This window comes from Xenopus laevis, chromosome 2S, assembly GCF_017654675.1.
Source record: "Xenopus laevis strain J_2021 chromosome 2S, Xenopus_laevis_v10.1, whole genome shotgun sequence".
NCBI classification, from domain to species: Eukaryota; Metazoa; Chordata; class Amphibia; order Anura; family Pipidae; genus Xenopus; species Xenopus laevis.
In genome coordinates this window covers 117,593,168-117,616,386 of record NC_054374.1, presented here as the reverse complement: position 1 = coordinate 117,616,386, position 23,219 = coordinate 117,593,168, and the positions used below count along the sequence as shown (strand labels likewise).

The window sequence follows — 23,219 nt, the reverse complement described above, 5'->3', positions numbered from 1 at the left end:
TATCTGTACTATAAGTGGAGAATCAGTCTGTAAATGCACAAATCTCCCTTCAGCTATTAGTACTTGAGTAGTTGAAAATGCTGATTGGCATTTAGCTTTGTTTTTGTACCATAACCATGTAGAGTTTTGTTTACAGAAACCAGGACTCTGAAGCAGCCTATTTTGTTAGTTGAAAAAATTGTTAGTTGAAAATGATACCTCTGCTATTCCCAAAGCTCTCAGATTAGGCCTCCTGAATTCCAGAGCCGCTCTGTGAGGAAGCCTGACCAAATCCCTTGTAACACCAGTGATTGCAGAACTGAGACTGAGAAGCGTCAAAGAGAGTTTCTGTTACCTTATTGTTTGCATGGCCCTTTCATGCCTTTGTTTGTTTTCTTCTCACCCAACAATTATCCTTACTTGATTAAAATCAAAATGGCAGGGGTCTAGAGCCTTAAAGGGCCTTGCTCTGCTCCTCATGCGCAAGGTGAAGAACACAGCACTGGGTACAGGGCAGGTAGTAAGAACTGGGCTCCTTAGTACCTTACAACTGCCATCTCTCTTTCACTTGTGTGTCTCAATGACAATACAAGTTAGAAGCAGGAATAGGATTTTATTGTGCCTACCTCTCATGAAAACAGCACAGTTAAATTCTATATTCATGGAGAGATTGCTGATCTTTATTCTCCATTCTAGGGTAATGCTGCACCTTACACTGGATTCAAATTTGATGTGAGGTACAGGGCACAGCACTGGTGGGCACAAAAGAGCACTATTCTTACCACCTCATGGGGCAGGTGGTAAGGACAGGGCTGCTTAAAGGGGTTGTTCACCTTTAAGCTAACTAGTATGTTGTAAAATGGTCAATTGTAAGGAACTTTTCAACTAGTCTTCATTTTTTATTTCTTATAGTTTTTTAATTATTTGCCTTTTTCTTCTGACACTTTCAAGCTTTCAAATGGGGGTCACTGACTTCATCTAAAATACAAATACTCTGCAAGGCTACATATTTATTGTTATCTTGGTGTCTCTTGACACCATCAAGCCACAATTGAAACCATTCAATTCTTTTAATACAAAACTGGTTTTACAGCACTTAAAACACTACATGCATAGGATGATATGACAATATGATTATTTCAGTTCTGTATAACCAAACAAATGAGAACGTGTCTCCACGTTATACAGTTGTGTCTTCGTCTTTCAAAGTCAAGTATTCCAGCTGGATCAAATTACAATATATGTTTCAAGAAAACAACACAACTTCCTCCTTTCTGCAGTCCACAACTTCATTCCCAACAACTTAGGTTTCACCTCTTGATCTGCTGCATTCCTTGATCTACCACAAACAGGATGCATAACTGTAACTATTGTCGCTGATTACTTTATATGGATGCTACTAATCTGCTTCCGAAATACTGTATCTTATTTCTAGCTAAAACAGCAGTAGTAAACAGTAAACAAGAATTGCTCCTCTTTTCTGATATATGCACCAAAAAATAACCAAAGCCTTCAACACTAACAGAGGGGAATATTAATGGCAAATAACAACAAATCTATTCTGTCCTGAAGGTGGTGAATGGTGTGTCAAAAATGCCATAGGAGGAAGGAGGTGATGGAGGGATCGGCACCCTCCTAGTACAATACAAGAAAAAATTCACTGACACTCGAAGGCAGGGTCAAGCCCTTGCATTTTTGTTAAGCAGAAAGGTGCAATGTTTTGGGGATATGCTTGACAAATGGGTCCTATCCCTGAAACGTTGCACCTTTCTGCTTAAAAAAAACGCAAGGGCTTGACCCTGCTTTACCTGCCTTCGAGTGCAAGTGAATTTTTCCTTGTCGTGTCAAAAATGCCCCCACGCCCATGTGACGAGATGTCCATAATTAAACGAAGAGTTTTAAAACCAAAATGAGAAAGAATTCAATTGGTAGGGTGAATATCTGATGGGACACTTGCAAGCTCACTCACAAAAATTCAGAGACACCTTGCTCCTCATATATTGTATATAAATACTGGTTCCGACAATGCTTGATGTGCCTTAAAGCTCTGCCTTAGTCCAGATAAGGCGAGTCAATCAGTGTGAAGGAAGTAGAGCCAGGCACTCGCAGATCAAACTGCAAATAAGTTTATTTGTACAACATGTTGATAAAGGTTGATAAAGGGCCTTGCCCGAAACATGTTATACAAATAAACTTATTTGCAGTTTGATCTGCGAGTGCCTGGCTCCTCATATATAATAATAACTAGTTCTGCTTCATCTATCATGAAACTATATTTCTGTACAGCATAAAAATGTACAGAACAGTAACATTTTCTGATTATTTGAATTGGAAGTGTGTGATTTTTAGAATGGCCTGAATCAATAAAGGTTAGAAAGGTATTTCGAGAGAATAATTGTAGCAATTGAAGTGCACGGAGAGATACAGGTTAGATTTATTGAGAATTTGTAGCACTTTCTAATGATTTAAATGTAACTATGAGGGCTTAACTACCTTAACTAGCTCCAAGCAACGGAAGAAGAGCACTGGGTGGGGTGGATTTAAATAGTCTATACTGGGTCTGTGTAATCTTACAGCAATATACTGTGTTCAGAATTTAAGGAGAATCGTAGACCCCCCTCACATGCACAAACAGTGTCTCATTGATATACCGTTCTGTAGTGTAGGAGTAAGTCACAAAAGGATAGAACAGTTATAACAGTAAGGAGCCCATTTACTTAGCTCGAGTGAAGGAATAGAGGAAAAAAAACCGTTGAATTTCGAATGTTTTTTTTGGCTACTTCGACCATCCAATGGGCTACTTCGACCTTTGACTACGACTTTGAATCGAACGAGTCGAACTAAAAATCGTTCGACTATTCGACCATTCGACCCCCTAGTTCGCCACCTAAAAGCTACCGAAGTCAATGTTAGCCTATGGGGAAGGTCCCCATAGGCTTAGCTATCTTTTTTTGGTCGAACAAAAATCGTTCGATCGATGGATTAAAATCCCAATATTCGAAGTCGAAGGATTTAACTCCGACAGTCGAATATCGAGGGTTAATTAACCCTCGATATTCGACCTTAAGTAAATTTGCCCCTAGATGTTTTGCCAGTGAAAACCAAGCACGCTTATCATAGTCATGTTAATAAATATTAATAATGACAAAAGGCATGTCCATATTTTAATTGAACCTATAAATATTGGGTCAAGCTCCCTTAAACTTTTTTTTTAATTGTTGTTCTATCAGCCCTCTGCTGAACCTCATGTTACCTCATGATTCATTACCTCCCAACTATCCCATTTTCTGTGGGACAGTCCCAATTTTGACTACTCAGCCAACAGTCCTGGAAAAAAAGTTTCTCTTTGATCTTCTGCACTGATGCCAGAAAAAGATACAATGTTTCTGAAACTTAATTAAAATAAGAGGCTTTTTGGCAGAGAGCCCAGAACACTCAGCACCTGCACTTTGATATATTTGTAACAATTCAAAATAAGCAAAGAAATAATTGTAACTATTTAAGATAAGCAGGTCTCTTGAGAGAACTGTGACTCCCAGCTTAAAGGGCAATTTTACCTTCATTAGCAAAACTGTTATAACATAAAACATGGCCCTAAATCTCCAAGAAATGTGTTCACACTTTCATACATTTTGTAAAATGGTCATGGTAATTAGGGGGTTGTTACCATAAAATGGGCATGGCACATCTTTTTGTACCACTTTCCATGTTGGGAAGTATGTGATTCCATGTTCTATGACAATTAAACATGACAATTTCCAGGGGAGGCACCAAAAGAAAAAAAACCCCTTGCAGGTACAGTGATATCCGTGATCCACCTTGACTACACCCCAGTTATGCCAAACATTGACCTGTGCAGTCCCAAGCCTTGCTCACTCCCCTGCAAGCCTAGTGCTTTTCCACTGATGTGGTCCTAGCTCAGTCACTGTGCTGAACTAGTACATAAGACTGGGTATGTGGATAAAGCTCACATTTTAGGTTTCAGAGAAGGACAAAAAAGGTTGTTTGCCCTGGGAGACCCTTGTGAAAAGCACATTCTAACTCACTATGTGAAAAGTCATAAGCCCCCTGGCTGCTCTTAATCTCTCAGAATGTGACTAACACACACATGCTATCCAGGGATGCTTGGACTTTACCAATAGTTGGATGATGGCAGGTCCGGACTGAGAATTAAAATAGGACCTGCCTTTTCAGGTACACAGAGGCCCAATCAGCCCCCACCAGCCCACTTAATAGTCACTTTCTATGGCACCTTATAGCAGTCCCTCTGGCATTTGCCAGAACCCACAGATTGCCAGTCCGGGCCTGCATGATGGTGTGGTGGACATTCCTGAAGCTGGGACCCTGCATTCCTGCTTTACCTTCACTCCCTTTTCTGCCTTCTGCCATCCCGACTCATCAATTCTTACAACTATATTAGAACAAATGGGTGAGCTTATTTAATGTATAATGCAATAATTCTCAAAACTGGTATATATTTTACTCTGTGATAATAACAGTGAATCACAATTTTTCTTTCATTATCACCATAATCATCTTAATTGGCCCTGCAGTAGCAGTCACAGCTAATCAATGTTTGGCTTCTACAGATTACTTCTCTAAACTATAATTATACCAGGTTTTGAATTCCTTCCATGTGGCCATGACTGGCTTTTCCTAAAAATTGGTTTTCATAAAAGTATAAAACTGCCGGATATTTCTGAATAGACAAATCCCCATGCATTCCTATACATGCTTAGAATTTTGAACTTACAGTATTTAAAAGATAATTTAAAAATAGAAACACTGCAGCTGATGAGGGATACAGCTTATTTATCTGGCATTCTCTCTCCAGAAATATGTAAAGAATGTGTGGTCTCCCTGGTTCATACAATTGAAGATTATACCTCCATGCACAAATCTTGAGCATATTTCCACTAATAAACAAATAGTTGTAAACAGATTCTTCTTCTGTGTATAGTGTTAGTAACTGCTTTTTTTTGTGCCCCTACCGGTTCCTAAGATATTGACACCAAATATTTGGAAACAATTTTCAAGACAGAGTACAAGGCAACAATCTCAATCAAGAGATAACAGAGGCACCAAGCAAACAACCCAGGCACATTTCAAGAAAGAGGTGTTATAGATGTACAATGGCCTTATTTGGCATGCTTAAGCTGGACACAAAGAAAGTCTTCATACGATTTTCAGACCATGTGTGGATTGTCCCAACATTTTTCATACCATGCGTATTAGTTGTTTAGTCGATGATTTCTGTCGGCTAGCATTAATTTCTCAGCATATATAGTACCTGACGATATCAGTGGGTGACTGTCACTACTATTTGTCAGACATAATTTTTGTAGGATTGCTGTAGGATTTTCTGATTTATTCTTTTACTACTTTATTTAATTTGAATAGTTAGTGGCAGGTCGGAAGATTGCAATGTCCGATTGTTCGTCGGATACAAGGCTAAAATCTGCACATCTATGGCAAGCTTTACCTTGATAGGCAACTGTAAGATAAGCAACTCGGGGTGATAGCAGCTTGCTTGTTGTCTTCTCCTAGGAGGTGGGAACAGAATAAGAGAGGAAGGAGAAGGCAAAACTAGTTAGGAATTAGAGGGTCAAATGTAGAAATGTACATAAAGTTCAACTGGACTTTAAAGTGCATGTTAAGAAACTTTGTAGATTCTTTAAAGAGAAACTTGGACAAATTGCTCCCTTTTCTGCTCTTTACGGTCTGGGGAGTGCCACAAGCATCTACAGCAGTGATCCCCAACCAGTGGCTCATGAGCAACATGTTGCTCTCCAACCTTGTGGATGTTGCACTTTAATAGAAATGCTCGTTTTCAGACATTTCAGCCAGGTGATAAAATGTTGTAACTCCTCTCTTCCTCAGAGAGCAAGCTCTCAGCTAAATGTCATGGTTCCTTTGAGGTATTACGCAGGACAGGGCAAGTAAATTATGAAATTGCATGCCCAAAACAAATCTATCATGTTAATCTTTTAAAGCCTTGGGATACAGAGGGCACAATGTTTATTTATCCTGTCCCCGATAGTTGATTTGGGACCAAATCTTCCCACCAGTAAGTCTTTAAAGGGGTCGAGCATCCAATTCTTTTTCTCAGTAGGAAACTTTCCCCAGAAATCAGAATTACTCTGTCATTGATCATGTTCCTCTAAAGTGGTTACATTCAATGAAGGACACCAACCCCAGGCTGATGAGGTGGTACATGGCCCTCCAACCTTTTTTCTTTAAGGTATAACAAAGGCCTGGAAAGGCAAATAAAAATGCAGATTTTCTTTCCAGACAAGTCTTGGAGAGTCAGGCTTCAGCCGCAGAAGTCAGGACCTCCAGCAAACAGGGGTGAAAAGTAGTAGAGTGAGGTGCTACAGGCTGACCAGCTGGGTCTTATTAGCCTCAGGTGGGTAATCAGTAGGAGTCTGGCAACTAAATGTATGTACACACACACACACACACACAGTTACCTGCTGAGAGGTCAGTAATATTGCTGTCTTTTTCTATTAGCTGTATTGTTATTGCTGATGAATGCTATTTTGGTTGTTTATTATTGTTGTTTTGGAAGAAAACTGCCTTTGCTGTTGCTGCCAGCTGAAATAAAAGTAATTTTTCTTTAAAAGACTTTTGCTGTCCTGATCCTTTCTCTGTGGCAACAAAATTGAGAATAAAGGGGGAAGATATGACAAAATGTAAAAAAAGGTGGCAGACAATAGTTATAACAAACAAGGGAAAGTTGTGCTCACCACTTATTATTAAAACCATTAGGCGGGGGTGCAATGTGACCACAAAATACATATAGACAAATGCAAGAGGTCCTCTGCACTCAACCCATTATCAATATACAGTATTTAAAGGAGAAGGAAAGCTATGGAGGCATATAATTGCCAATAGATTAGCTGCAATAGTGCAAGCTAGAATGCTATATTTATTCTGTAGAATGTTTTACTATACCTAAGTAAAAAGCTGTAGAATCTATCTGTTTGTTTAGGATAGGAGCTGCAGTATTAACGTGGTCTGACATCACTTCCTGCCTGAGTCTCTCCCTGCTCTGGGCTCAGATTACAGTAGAGAAGGGAGGGGTGGGGGGAGAGGAGCAAACTGAGCATGCTCTTGCCCAGGGCAATGAGGTTTAAGATGAAAACAGGAAGTCTGATACAGAAGCCCATGAGTACACAATAGAAGGAAAGAAATGCAGTGTTTCTTTTAACAGTGGACTCAGAGCAGCACTACTTTGGGGGTCTACTGGTATATTTTAGATGGACCTTTCTGATAAGGCTTACTTAGTTTTAACCTTTCCTTCTCCTTTAAGACATTGAGACATTTTTTGTATACAGCTACTAAAAAATGACTTACCCTTTAAAAAAACAGGGATTGTTTGTCCATATATTGCAATATATTTAAGCTGGCCAACTGCGTCAAAGTCATCCCATATCTGGCCAGTCCTACACACTCAAATTGCATCTGATTCATTAAGAATTCTATTGCTTCATAATAGGGATGCACCGAATCCACTATTTTGGATTTGGCTGAACCGAATCCGAACCCTAATTTGCATATGTAAATTAGGAGTGGGAAGGGGAAAACATTTTTACTTCCTTGTTTTGTGACAAAAAGTCACGCGATTTCCCTCCCCGCCCCTAATTTGAATATGTAAATTAGTGGTCAGATTCAGTTCGGCCGGGCAGAACGATTCCGCCCAATCTGAAACCTGCTGAAAAAGGCAGAATCCTGGCCGAATCCCAAACCGAATCCTGGATTCTGTGCATCCCTACTTCATAATACATTTTAGTCCCTGTGTAAATGTATTATGAAGCAATAGAATTCAGATGCAATTTGAGCGTAGGACTAGCCAGATATGGGATGACTTTGATGTAGTTGGCCAGCTTAAATACATTGCAATATATGGACAAACAATTGCCGTTTTGTTTAAAGGGTTGGTTGAGTGCAGAGGATCTCTTGTATTTGTCTAGCAGACAAGAGTTGAAGACTGTATAAAATAGAGAAGCATAAAGGTGGATGAAGAGGAAAAAGAAAGTGGTTAGTGGAACTTTTATCCACTGTTTTCTGATGCTGCATTCCTACATTAGTATGGCTACTGACACATATGCAAACAACTATCACTGGCTAGATTAACCTTCACCAGTATGTTCTATATATTCTTTAGATAAAGATAAAAATAACGATAGAAGTCATGGTCTAAATAGCAAAACCTGTCAGGCTTTAAGTTCTCAACATGTACAAATTACAAAGTAGTGAGATGATAGGAAAAAACAGCCAGAAAATGGTTCAGGAAATGAAGGTTTTGTGGTAGAAGAAGATGGCTTGACCCAGGGGACATGTCATGGATCTAGAGAGAGGAATACTGACAGTTACTTTACATAAATAATAGTAAATACATCAGTAGCCTTGTGTGGTAGGTCTGCAATTCAAATACACATAGAATACAAATAATGTAAACCTAACATAGTGATAATGGCAGGTTTAGCACTGAAAGTTACTACCAATTCCCTGGGGGGAAATATAACAAGTTGTCTAACAAGTTGTGATTGAGAAACTGTGCATTTACTATAGCTGCCACCTTTTCTGGAATTTTACTCTTATAGCACTGAAAATTAAAAATACATTTTTTTTGACCCATGTTAGGATCACAGCAAAACTAATAAATTAGCCAGATAATGTTGTAGGGTTGCCACCTTTTCTGGAAAAAAATACCGGCCTTCCTATATATTTATCTTTTATCCCTATTAATAACATTGGGATCAGCCGGCATTTGGCCAGGAGACAACCCTAGTTGCCAATGTGCCTCCAGGATGCTTCTTTACTGCATCATGACAAAATGGCTGCCAATACTTGCTCCCACATTCACCTCCATTTGTTGTAGGTGACTGACTCTTCAGTATGCAAATGTGTAGGAAAAGCAAGCAGAAGTGAAATTTGTGAAAAGGCCCTCAAGGTACTAGTTTTATTTAAATAAATATGTCATTCCTATTATTACTGACTAACAACAACAAAGAGGTCAATTCATTGTCAGCCACCTGCAAGGACTAAAGGAGGAGTTGCTATGAAGGTGAATATGAATTCATACAAATCACAGCGCCATTGTAGTTATATCAATGAGCATTCGCAATAATTGGAGGAGGGGGGGGAGTTCATTCTGTACATTTAACAGCAGAGTGCCGACAATAACTTCACTTCAAGCTGTTTTATATGACGCCCCGCAAATAACACAGTCCCCTCAGGCTGAGAGTGCCCAGTGAGAAGCAAGTGGGGCGGGGCATTGCTCCCTTTCCCTTGAGCTGACTCAGGAGGGCGGGGCTTCGCAGTTTCCTTGCTCACCTGCAGCCTGGACGCACAGACTTTTTCTGGACTCCTGCGATACTTTCTGAGTGTTTGTATAAAGGAAATTGAGAAACTTGGACTGAGCGCATGCAGTGCATCTGCAGCTCCTTCTGAAAAGGTGAGACTAGTTTTGCGTGGCAGACTCAGTCCCTGCATGATAGCGGTATCCCCAACCTGTGGCTCACTTACACTCCAGCCTCTCCTACTATCATTTGCTCTAGAGCTTCAGTTCAGTGGCTGCAAGTCAGTAAAGAACTGCTAGACTCTATTTGCAAGCTTAATGTACCTGCGCGCAGTCTTTTGCAACGCCGGGGCTGTTGGGATTCGTAGTTCTCTGCGTGATGAGCGAGGGCATTGGGTAGACATCCTTCCCCATATAAAAATGGCATTTTAGTAGACACAGGGGGTCATTTATTAACACTGGGCACATTTACCAATGGGCATTAACCCATGGCAAACAATCAGATTGCTGCATTCATTGTCCTACTTGCAGCTGGCTTCATTAAGCTAATCACTGATATCACTGATGCTATATATAACTGCCCATGTCAGTGCCGGGCCAGCCCAGTCAGGCACCCTGGCCGGTACAAGCGCCCAACAATGGCGTGCATGCATGTAAAAACGTGCACGTGAGCGTGCGGAAGAACACGTGCACTAGGGACCGTGTGCGAATGCAGAAAACCCCCTGATTGGAAAAAGAAAATATGCGGTGCAAAAATAAGGACGGGACAAGCGGCCAGAGGGGCAATCAGGGACTGGAATAGTGGGTAGGAGAGGCAGAGAAGGTGCCTGCTTGGTGCCCCCCCCAACTTTGCGCCCTAGGCAGGTGCCTACTCTGCCTACCCCTAGTTCTGGCCCTGCCCATGGGCAAATTTGCCCAGTTTTGATAAATGAACCCCACATTGAGTCAATTTTATTGGCGCTATGGGCTACTTTGTTTGTCTGGTTACTATAGAGAAGTCATGAGACTTGTTTGTGTGTGGGTGCGTATATATATATATATATATATATATATATATATATATATATATATATATATATATATATATATATATATATATATATATATATATTTTTTTTTATAGAACTGTAGACCATTGCACACAGTGCACAAACAGCAAATGCCTGTGTGCTGGTTTAAATATTCAATAATTATAGCCAAGAGAAAAGCCAAACCAACCAGGACTTGTATAGTGAGCAAAAAAATCAAAAGTTTATTATCAACGTTTCGGCTCTAGTCCTCGAGCCATCTTGTGCTCCTAATATACTTATATTTTATTAGTATGAAAGAACTTTTAAATTCACTTTAAAACCAACAGTTTAGTGTTTTTGTGGCATTTTTACCCCAGTGTCCCAGCTTATTTTTTAAATTTTTAAAAAAAAATAGTTTTGCCTTTTAATCTGACTCTCTATTGCCAGTCTTAAACTGAAACTACTATCTGCAGCAGATACTGGGCCAGTTTTTGCGATACTGCAAATTGTAGTGTAGTGAGAGAGAGCTCAAGAGCCTGCAAGTTCATCTTTAAATTAACTTTTACTTTTTACAGATTTTATAGTTATAAGCCAGGAGTGCCCATACTTTACTAATGCGAGGTCTACTTTTAGTGATGTTGTGCCAATATGATGTACATCCATAAAAGCATAGTTAGCATTCTGTTCCACAGAAAATATTACTTAAATATTGATATATGAGAAAATGTAAATTGCTATATTTAACAAATAACTATTTCTTATTTAACCTTAACGTAATAAATATCTGAATGAAAAGCATGAAACAGGTGGGTGATATAGACAAGCTGTTTGTTGGCAGTATCTTGAGATCTACTGATCACCAGCTAACAGTCTACTGGTAGATCACAATCTAACTTTTGGGGACCCCTGATATAAGCCATTATTTAGAACAGCATGTTCTAAACAGCTTTTCAGTTGCTTTTCACTATTTATTTGGGGTGTTTTTTTTTTAGTTTTCTCTTAAGCCTGTATCAGCCAGCAACAGAATATTCGCACAAGATTTGCATATGTTTTAATACCAAATATCTTCCACCCAATTATTTGGATTGTTTAGCCCACTGTCTGAATCAATAGCCCATGTGTATTAAAGGATCGGTGACACCAAAAATGAAAGTGTTTTAAAAGAATGACAATAATGTACTGTTGTGCTGCACTGGTAAATCTTGGGTGCTTGCTTCAGAAAGATTATTAAAGTTTATATAAACAAGCTGCTGTGTAGCCATGGGGGCAGCCATTCAAGCACAGAATACACAGTATATAACGGATACTTTCTGAAGAATCCCATTGTATAATACAGAGCTTATCTATTACCAGCTGTGTATCTTGTGCTTTTTCAGGTTGCTAATGCACTCGCGACGCGTCGATTTCCGAAGTTGCCTCACAAGGAAACTTTGGAAATTGAAGGGCTGCGATTGCTTTAGTGCAGGCAATTCTTCATTCAAGCAGACAGAAGGCAGTTCGGGGAGATTGTCGCCACGCAGATGAGGCGATTAGTCGCCAGGAGACTAAATCTCCCCGAATCTGCCCCAACCCTAAAGGCAGCTGTTAGAATTGATACAATAGTTGCTAATATTCCACAGATACTGCTGAGAAATGTATCAATTTTCAGATATTGGCAGCACCAGTCCATATTGACTGATGCTGTCAATATCTGAAAATTGTGAGTGAACGGATACATGGTGGAAACCGTTGTATGTGCATCAGGCCCTAAGACTTGGGAGGTTACAGGTGCTGACTAAGAAACCTAACTGAGAAATGTATCCATGAAATGTAGCAAATCGTAACCGTTCAGAATCTGCACTTGGATCACTGAGCTGCCAGACACAATAGAGACACGAACATTAAACTTTAAACTTCAATTTTGGGGAAATGGTAAAAAATAAAAGATGGAAAGCAATTGAACTGAAAAAGTAACCATTTTTTTATTGGACTTTCTTGCTTATTTTATTGGCTGCGATTGCTACACGATAACTTTCTGTTATTGAACATTGCTGCTCTTTTAAAATGACTTGAATAAAAGTAAATTTTTATGGAGATGTGTTATTTATGGGAAACTTTTTTTTTAATATACATTTCTGTTATTAGCACCTATGTTTTCAACATTTCACAGGGAAACAAATTAGTGAGTGAGTAATTTCTTCCCCCACTTAGATCAGGGTGTTTACAGAGTCTTGTACTGTTTCTGAGATGCGTTGCAAAAGATTCCTTCTTTCTTTGTTCCTCTGGTGATTACTCAATTTCCAAGGAACTTGTCATGTGAAAAATTTCAGGCTGGTAAGTGCTTAGTAATGAGGGCAGGTGGTATAGTAAACATTGTACTGTTCTGTTACTGTATTCTTTGTGCATAGATACATTTTATGTAGTACAAGTGGTAGTTTACCCTGCTCCTTGGTATTGACAGCCATCGATCAATCCAAATTTACTAGCAAAGACTCTGTGACAATCTAGCTTCCAGTGTTAAATATTGAAAACCATCTGTAAGTGGTGCTTATTTACAAATATAGGTGCCAAATTGCAACAGTGCAGTAAGCCACTTTGACTGGCAATTAGCGGTGAACTGTATTAATATTTACACTAGAATGTGAGAGCAAAAGTCAGATTGAGTGCATTGGGTAACTGCTCTGATGTAATTTAAGACCTTGTTTAGTAAATCAGCTCCACTATCTCCTTGCTGACAGATGTGGATTATTTTGTGGCTGTGGTACAAATTTTGTAGCAACTATACAGCTATTGCATGGGAGGGCTGAAAGCATATAAAAACACAAAGGATCTCTGCTCTGAGTTGCGGTGTCCACTGTCCAGTGTATTACTTGATGGAAAAAAATTAAGTCATTTTCCCCAAGGAAAGTTCTTATTGGGGGGTTTTCATTGCCTGAAATGACACTTTCAAGTTATGACAATGGTTAGTTGCAGTTTCTGCACAGAAGAACTCTTATCTATTTCATACAGCAGCTTTGGCAAGATGCAAGCAATGTGGGTAATTCTGGTTATGAAATTTTTAAACCTAATAACTATTCACTGCAATAAAATGAAATGATGTAAAGAAACATGAAAGGAACCCCTGTTTTTAATACAAGGCGCAAAGTTTGCCTAGGTGCAGTAACACATTCTGGCTGTTAAAGGGAATATATAGCTCACTTTTTGGCAAGCGATCATTCTTTTTGGCTTATATAACAAATTAGTGAATATAATAATACCCTTTTCCACAGACTGAAAGGAAGCCATGAGAGTTTGTGTTCTTTGGGGCCAGTTCCCCACTCTCACTTATGTTCATAGTATAATCATAATGCAACCCCTCATTCACTTTGTTCCAGGGAGAATTCTGGAACTTTTAAGTGCCTCTGCTTATCATATTGAATGGTTTTCCTATTCTCTGGTGGTTGCACCTAAACTAAAATGTAAGCACCCAATTATTCCCCAATTTGGTGCTGCATAGTGCATGTATTGTAGTGTCTTTAGGAACTCCTGTACATGCCCTGGCTCATGTGATGTGGCATAATTTAATTAGGTTTTTGTGCTATATTCCTATTTGCAGGCTTCTCCTTCTGTGATCCTCTTCACATTATGCGCAGCCTGCTTGGCCTGGCACTGCTGAGTACCTGCATAGAGCCATCTGAGATTACGTAGCTGAAAAAAAACTTCACGCTTAGTTGGCTGTATAAATTTAATTGGGTTTTTGTGCATCTGTATGAGCATACCCATTAAATGGGGTGAGGTTTAATTAATAAGTGAGGTTTATCAGCCGATACTTACCTGGACTTATCTGTGACTTTTTCCAGTTTTTCACCTCCTGCATTATAAAAATAGATTGCGTCTTTGCCTTTTCAAATGAAAAATGCAATTATACATTAATTAAAATGATAATGGGTTTAAAATTTATTTGTAATTAAAGGTGTGCTTGTTTATCTCCTTTTGTTCTCTGAACTCACTCCTGGTACTGACTTTTAAAACAAGGTAGCAGAAGACCTAGCAGAAGACCGTTTCCATTGTGTTTTGGGACTTCAGTTCCCTTTGCTTTCCGGAGAATCTCTGTACTACCATCTATGGAAAGCAGAGGTACTTCACATCCTAGAATACATCACTTCTCGGTAGAACAAGGGGGATGGGGTTGCATGACCCTGGCGAACTTTTTAAATTAATAATAATATATAAGTAAAGCTAAGTCATATCTAAGTATAACTGGGCAGATTCAGGCACTTCTTAAGCTGGCCATAGATGTAAAGATCTTTAAAAGATCGTTTAGTTATTGTGAGACCACGATTATATCGAAATGATCGTTTAAATGTACGATTTGTCCATCAACTAAAAAGACCGTTTCAGGTGATATTGCCAGGAAAACTGAGGGTAGCTGCCTGCTTGGCCCTGCAAACATAGATAGATTGCAGTGGGACCGATAACATTTTTTTTAACCTGGCCGATCAATTTTCTGGCAGATGTTGGACAAAAAATCATAAGCTGTACGATCGTTCGATTCCGACTAACTTCACAATAATTTGATGGATTGGTCGGATTTCGCTAAAATCTGTCGTTCACCAAAGAAAAATCTTTGCGTCTATTTAGTTAGCTATGTTTTTATTGCATGAATTGGCCCGTTAGAATGTATTTTTTCCTTCCTGCAGTCTCTTTACATCCCCATCTGTTCCAATCACGTATATGCAAATGGTGGAACCAAATAGTTTAGGATGAAGTGGACATCAAGGAACCATAGAACCCATCCACTATGTAATATTTCAGAAGTATGTGGTGATTTTTGTTGATAGAAAACTTTGCAATGCTAGACAAAGTCGGTCATTGGGTGCTAAAGCAGATAAAGTACTGTCATGGGAGGACAGAAACTTGAGGGATGAAAACATAATTTTCCCTTTTTAGATTTAGGAACTGTACTTTCATTTGACACAGAGTAGGTGGTTGCCTTGCTGGGTCATCTTGTGATGCCAGATTCTATTAATGCCTAAAAAGTGGCTTGGTGATTTAATTGGATAAGCATAATATGTTACAGTAATTTACTGTTACAGTTATTTTAGTATAGTATATGTGTATTTTTATAAGTCATATGTATGTATATATTATATATGTAAGTATAACAATAGGTCTCTATAGTGTGTGTGTGTGTATATATGTATCTGTATACTCTGGAGGTTATTTTGGAGGTTATTTTGAGGGCTTGACCTTGATTTGTCTTTTAACTCAGTTTAACTATGTGAATACAGGTTAAGCATTCTAGCACAGGGTATTATGCTACACAGCCAGCATTACTTCAAAACCAATCAGTGAATGGCTTTAACTCACCTTTTTCCTGCTGATAACATCTTCTGTTCAGAACCTTTTTGAAAGCAGCAGAAAGAAATGAGAAATTATATTATTTATAGGGAAAGAAAGTGGCATATCCCGATTTCCTCCCATTTCCTGTTTGCACGAATTTCTATGTTTCATTGTGCATTCTCAATGGTCAGTTTATAGAACTTCTGCTTAACTTTTTACACTTTTTCTCTACCTTTCAGTTTACTTAAAATATGGTTAAATATTGAGTACAGAACATATATTAAATTGTAATAAAGTTATATTTTTAAATGCGATTATGATGGTAAGATTGATTATGCCATGTGATGCCATTGTCATTATCAAGAATCAACACCTTTTTTTTTTTCCCCACCTCTATCTCTTCTCAGCTTGCAATGGAATGGAATGAAAATTCAGAAGTGTCTTGTGACTTGGCTTATTCTGAAACACAAAGGTGGATTGAGGTAAGACCAGCTTTTTCAGTCAAAACTCCAGTTTCTGGCTGTTGCTGATAAATATACAACTAAAGCTGGCCATAGATGTTGAGATTTTTACCAATATTATCTCGGAAGAATCGTATGAATTGTCCATCAACTAAAAAGACCAATTTGCCAGGAAAAGAAAGGGTAGCTGCCTGTTAGGCCCTGCAAACATAGATAGATTGCACTGGGACCGACAAAGATTTTTTAACCTGGCCGATCAAATTTCCTGACAGATGTCGGCCGAAAAATCATAAGATGTTCGATCGTTCGAATCCCACTAACCGCACCATAATTTCAAAGGATTGGTCGGACTTCGCTAAAATCGGTTGTTCGGCAAGAGAAATCTTTGCGTCTATGGGGACCTTAATTGTAACATATGGATTTATACATGTGCTTGGCACAAAGGATTCCCAAGGATTTTGCAACTGAAACCTGCTGTCTTCCTAGTGCAAAATCTGGGGCACTGCTACAACTTATTCCAATTCTGTATAACAGTTTATGTTTTTGCATGTGTGTGCTAGATTTAGAAGGTTCACTTTTAATGTGGAATAACAGCATGGATTATTTTAAAAAATGTCATGTGGATTTCAAAAATGAAAATCGGGCTAATGCGATAGATGAAGAGCCACATTGGTGTCCCAGTTGCACCGTGAATGCAGGTTTACAGAGGAAGAAATAAAATATTTATACATAAATAATAATCTGAAAAGCATTTTAGGTATGGGCACCTGGGGTTTTCGGATAAAGGGTCTTTCCATAATCTGGATCTCCATACTTTAAGGAAATCAGATAGTTGAAATATGCTGTCTGATTTCAGCCCTACCACGGGCAGTAGCCTCCTCTCTTTTCTACATTCAGAAGCTTTGTCGAGAACAGGCTTTGGCTGATTCGGGCTCAAAATGCAGAGATTTGCTGTTCTTTACCGCAATCTGCCGAGTATGTGTGTGCCGAAGCTGTTCCACACAGCACTACTAGCCACTATCTCAATATTTGCTAATAGATCTTTATTTTGGGCACTCCTTCGTTATAAAGTTTACAGTTATGTTTTAGGCCATATGCACTAGGAACTCTAGGTTCAATATTTTTGTAGGCTGAGAGAAGTGGATTTGCTCCATGTCCCATCTCCATTTGAATTAAATTTACCTGCGTGCACTCACACACAGTGGAGGTCAGCCCAAATACATAAACCTCAGATGAATTGATCTCCGTTGAATGGAGCAGGGGCACTGAATGGATATGCTTCTCTTATCCACCTACAGCTTTGTGTGCCTATGGCCTTTCTGTCTTGATTGGCTCATTACATTTTTATGGTTAAAATTTTATTTTACCTGAACAGAGCAATCAAAATGTCCACTCCAATTCAATAATAAATAAAAAAAAATAAATACAGCAGTAATATGCCTGTCTCTGTAACCATTTGCTGACAATTTAAAACCATTTGCTGATGCACTTCCATGACATACTGTAAAGGTGGTGGGTTGATTTAAAGTGTCTGAGTGAGCTGCAGAATATCTGAGAAACCAAACACTCCAAATTTGCGTAATGTGCCATTCCCCTTAAAAGCTACTTCTCACCCTCTCACAGTTCCTGTCTGGATATCAGTAACATCACACAGGCTTCGTGTTTTCCGGCACATTTACTTTCTTCTCTCTCCTGCGGTGAAGGGCAGTGGCACACGGTCGCCCCCGAATTTTTTTTGCTGTTTCGGTGATGTCGTGCTTCTATAGCAAAGCAAAGATTTCATGTGATTTCAGCTCCCAAGCGATTTACTACCCATGATGCCACACGCTACTTTTCTCCTCCCACAAGATCAATAAGTCGATCAGTATCATAAAAATGCTTCAGAAAGGGCATTTTAGTAGAAATTTTTCTCTGGCGTGATTTCCTCTGCGTGTTTTTATTATGAATGGTGACGCTGGGACAAAACAATTCAAAACCGCAGCCCAGGAAATGACGTATAGTGTCAATGCATGAAATTTCCATACAATCGTAGATTTCAATACTTGGTAATGGAATTACTATTTCAGTGAAGTCGCTCAGAAAAGGGTCAGTCTAAAAAGATTAAAATTAGTCTTGTATGTTTTGACGCTGGTGATTCACATTATTCTCATTTGGAAGACAAAAGGAACGGTTAGTCGCCAAATCTCTCTTTTAAAAATCGCGGGCGACTAATCTCCCCGTTTTCCCCGTTTTCCACTGACCTAAAACCATTTATGGTACCCTAATCTGAAGTGCATGAGAAGCTCTGTCCTTTAAATAACTTTAAAAAGTCCTCTTGAAAAAGCAAACCAAATAGGATTGAAATTGCTGTTTCCTTTCTCTTAAACTGGCAAAAAACCCTTGTTTTATTAAACAAAGTTAAACTCAGTGTAACTATTCAAACAATGCTAACCACAAATGCTTTACCAAGTCTAGAAATGTTAATGTGGTTTATTTTGGACCTTTTATCAGTGCGTGAAAAAAATGCCTCAAGGAGAAATAAAAACAGCTTTATGTAAAAAAAAAATTGGGAGAATCAGGATATTACATATAAGCAAAAACTATGTAAAAGGAATGTATTAGATTAAAACTACAATACCTAATCTTAGGCAGAATGAATATCCTGCCAAGTGGAAAAACCGATGTGTACATGTGTATATGTATGTGTGTATACAGTATGATGACTTCAAAAATACAAGAATTGACTTTCTATAGCCCTTTAGATACATGTGGCTCTTTAAAGTTATTATATGATCTGTTGTTTATGACATTGTTTCACAAGGATCTTGCATGTAGACATCTGGGTTTGCCCTCCATGTGAGAAATCAGCATGGCTTGGATGAAAATTGATGTGGCAAGGATTTAGAAAACAAAAACAATAAAACAAAACAAAACAAAACCCTAAATTAAATGTACTACGCATTTTTATCCAGTAAACCTCTCTTTCTTTGAGGTGAAACGGTAAAAACTATTTTTGATCAAACTGATCTGTGGCTTCATATGATTCCTCAAAATTCACTGAGCTTGTTTGTACAAAAAAACATTTGTTGCTGTAAATTACACGACTGTTTGCCCATGTGCCCATATATGCAATCGGTGTTGCTTAAATAGCATATTCTTCTGATTTAACCCTTTAAGTGCCACAGAACGTAGAATCTACGTTCTGTGGATCAAAGGACCAAAGTGCCACAGATCGTAGATTCTACGTTCTGCAGCACTTCCGGGTTTGCGAGCGGAGGAGCGGCTGTTAGAGCCGCTCGCTCCGCTCCTTCACGATCCCCTGCCCCTAGACAACGAGCAGAGCAGGGGATCGAGTGGCTCCTGGGGCGTGATCGCCCAGGGGCCCCAAAGCAGCAGCAGGGACGCGTTTCCTATGCGTCCTGCTGCTGCCTGCACTGCACTTCCGCCCAGCTCCGCCCCCCCATGCCTGATGACCGTTGGAGCTGGAGATCTGCTGCGTGGGGCCCTTTCTCATGGATCTGATGCATCTACCCCAGGTAAGTGTAACATTTACACACACAAAAACACACAAACACACCAACACACACTTATTACAGTAATATACACTTACATTCACACTTACACACACTCACACATAGATTTTTGGGGATTGGGGGGGTCACACACACTCACAGCACCCATGTACACTTGCACACGCGCACACGCGCAAATAACATGCAATTTACCCGTTGTGCACACGCATATGTACATATATGGCTGTGGCTTTTTTTTTTTTTCTTATCGCATCGTCTCTTTTTTGGCTAAAAAAAATGTTTTATTGCCGTTCTGAATAGCGTATTCGCTAACCGTACTGTGCAATAGCTTTTGTATGTTATTTTGGTGGTTATATTGCAATTTTGAGTATTTTGGTGCATTTTTAGCCATTTTATTGAATTTTTAGCCATTTTATTGCATTTTCATTTCTGCATTTGTGTTGTTCACTTGTTTCTGTCCGTATAATCGATTTGGCCTAGCTAAAATATTCAAACGGTAATTCTGGTGGCCGATTACACTAGTGTGAAAAAAAAAGCATTGATTTTTGTGGTTTTATTAGTTTTTGGTGATTTATTTGCATTTCACACTGTTCTGTGTTATTTTGTTTTGCCTATGTAAATTTTATCTACTATATATCCATTTGTGGGTCTCTGTGCGCCACATAGTCTGGTAAATCTATGCATATTGGGCATCAAAGTGTTCAGTAGACCCCTGTCGTTCATATTTAGGATGTTTTATGCTGATACGTTACGAAATGTGGGGCACATAATGGGGTAAAATAAAGCTTTGTGACGATTTTCAGAAATTTGATAAAAACCGCTACGTTCAGCATAGCTTTGCAGTTTGGTAGTTTGCAGTAGAAAGATGTAATTACCTGTTTTAGATTCGTCAGAATGTGTACTTTCTAAAAAATATATGGTTTTCTAGGGTCTCCATACTGTTAGGGGGTCTTATGGTGCAAATACACATACTGGGTGCTTATATTGCAGCAGCCAGAGCGTCAGCCATGAAAATTTATATACACTACTGTTATTTGGGCGCCTCTGTACACCACATAGTTTGGTAAATCTATGCATATTGGGCATCAAAGTGTTCAGTAGACCCCTGTCGTTCATATTTAGGATGTTTTATGCTGATAAGTTACGAAATGTGGGGCATATAATGGGGTAAAATTCAAGCTTTGTGACGATTTTCAGAAATTTGATAAAAACCGTTATGTTCAGCATTGCTTTGCAGTTTGGCAGTTTGCAGTAGAAACACTTATTTACCCATATTGGATTCGTCAGAATGTGTACTTTCTGAAAATATATGGTTTTCTGGGGTCTCTGTACTGTTAGGGGGGTCTAATGTTGCATAATACACACACCAGGTGCTTATATTGCAGCAGCCAGCGCGTCAGCCGTGAAAATGTATATACACTATTGTCATTTGGGGGTCTCTGTGCGCCACATAGTTTGGTATATCTATGCATATTGGGCATCAAAGTGTTCAGTAGACCCCTGGCGCTCATATTTAGGATGTTTTATGCTGATAAGTTATGAAATGTGGGGCATATAATGGGGTAAAATTCAAGCTTTGTGACGATTTTCAGAAATTTGATAAAAACCGTTACGTTCAGCATTGCTTTGCAGTTTGGCAGTTTGCAGTAGGAACACATATTTACCCATATTGGATTCGTCAGAATGTGTACTTTCTGAAAATATATGGTTTTCTGGGGTCTCTGTACTGTTAGGGGGGTCTTATGTCGCATATTACACACACCGGGTGCTTATATTGCAGCAGCCAGTGCGCGTCAGCCGTGAAAATGTATATACACTATTGTCATTTGGGGGTCTCTGTGCGCCACATAGTTTGGTATATCTATGCATATTGGGCATCAAAGTGTTTAGTAGACCCCTGTCGTTCATATTTAGGATGTTTTATGCTGATAAGTTACGAAATGTGGGGCATATAATGGGGTAAAATTCAAGCTTTGTGACGATTTTCAGAAATTTGATAAAAACCGTTATGTTCAGCATTGCTTTGCAGTTTGCAGTAGAAACACTTATTTACCCATATTGGATTCGTCAGAATGTGTACTTTCGGAAAATATATGGTTTTCTGGGGTCTCTGTACTGTTAGGTGGTCTAATGTCGCATAATACACACACCAGGTGGTTATATTGCAGCAGCCAGCGCGTCAGCCATGAAAATGTCTATACATATTGTCATTTGGGGGTCTCTGTGCGCCACATAGTTTGGTTTATCTATGCACATTGGGCATCAAACTGTTAAGTAGACCCCTATGTTTATATTTAGGATGATTTATGCTGGTAATGGTACATGGACAATACGATGCTGGAAAGTTGAAGCTTTGAGGCAATTTTCAGATATTTCACCAAAACCGCCAAAATTGGCAAAGCCTTGCGACTCAGTAGTTTGGGGCAGAAAGGCATGGGTACCCATTTTAGATTCTGTATAATGTGTACTTTCCAAAAATATATGGGTTTGGGGGGTAAACATATATTTCTGTGTTTTTACCCCACAAAAATGCAGTCAATGTGTTGATTTTTCATTAGCTGAAGTTACCCACAGGACAATTTGTATGTGCTAACTTCATTTTGGGGCCTCTAAATGCCAGATACTTTGGTAAACCTATGAACAATGGCCGCCAAACTGTTCAGAGGAACCCTGGCAATCATATTTAGGGTGCTTTTTCTTGGTGCGTAACGATGCATGGGTGATATGGTGCTGAGAAGTTGAAGTTTTGAGGCAATTTTCAGATATTTCACCAAAACCGACAATTGTGGGAAAGCCTTGCGACTCAGTAGTTTGGAGCAGAAAGGCATGGGTACCCATTTTAGATTCTGTAGAATGTGTACTTTCCAAAAATATATGGGTTTTGGGGGGTTAACATATATTTCTGTGTTTTTACCCCACAAAAATGCAGTCAATGTGTTGATTTTTCATTAGATGAAGTTACCCACAGGACTATTTGTATGCGCTAACTTCATTTTGAGGCCTCTAACTGCCAGATACTTTGGTAAACCTATGAACAATGGCCACCAAACTGTTTGGAGGAACCCTGGCAATCATATTTAGGGTATTTTTTCTTGGTGCGTAACAATACATGGGTGATATGGTGTTGAGAAGTTGAAGCTTTGAGGCAATTTTCAGATATTTCACCAAAACCGACAATTTTGGGAAAGCCTTGCGACTCAGTAGTTTGGAGCAGAAAGGCATGGGTACCCATTTTAGATTCTGTAGAATGTGTACTTTCCAAAAATATATGGGTTTGGGGGGTAAACATATATTTCTGTGTTTTTACCCCACAAAAAATGCAGTCAATGTGTTGATTTCTCAGTAGCTGAAGTAAAGTCCTGAACAATTTGGATGTGCTAACTTCATATTGGTGTCTCTAAATGCCAGATACTTTGGTAAACCTATGCATAATGGGTATCAAACTGTTCAGTGGACCCCTGGCAATCATATTTCAGGTGCTTTTTCTTGGTACCTAATATAGTTTGGGATATGCGGAGCAGCAAAATAAAACCTTTGAAATGATTTTTCAGAATTTTGAATTTTATTTTGAAAAACCGCTATCTTCAGACAAGCTTTTATGTTTTGTAGTTGGGAGTAGAGAGACATAGTTACCCATTTTGTAATCGGCAGA

The 23,219-nt window shown here is 39.0% G+C and overlaps 1 protein-coding gene across 10 annotated transcripts in view; it reads left to right on the top strand.

Annotated features, from left to right (window-relative positions):
- Window positions 1-9,283: 9,283 nt before the first annotated feature.
- The window catches only part of lmo7.S (LIM domain 7 protein S homeolog), a 95,284-nt gene continuing 81,348 nt past the window's right edge, over window positions 9,284-23,219 (top strand). For 8 of the 10 annotated variants that reach the window (XM_041582919.1, XM_041582922.1, XM_041582921.1 and 5 more), the window contains exons 1-2: window positions 9,284-9,439; window positions 16,002-16,076. In XM_041582919.1, coding sequence (XP_041438853.1) covers window positions 16,008-16,076 — 69 coding nt within the window. In that variant the 5' untranslated portion in view covers window positions 9,284-9,439; window positions 16,002-16,007. 10 annotated transcript variants of the gene reach the window in all.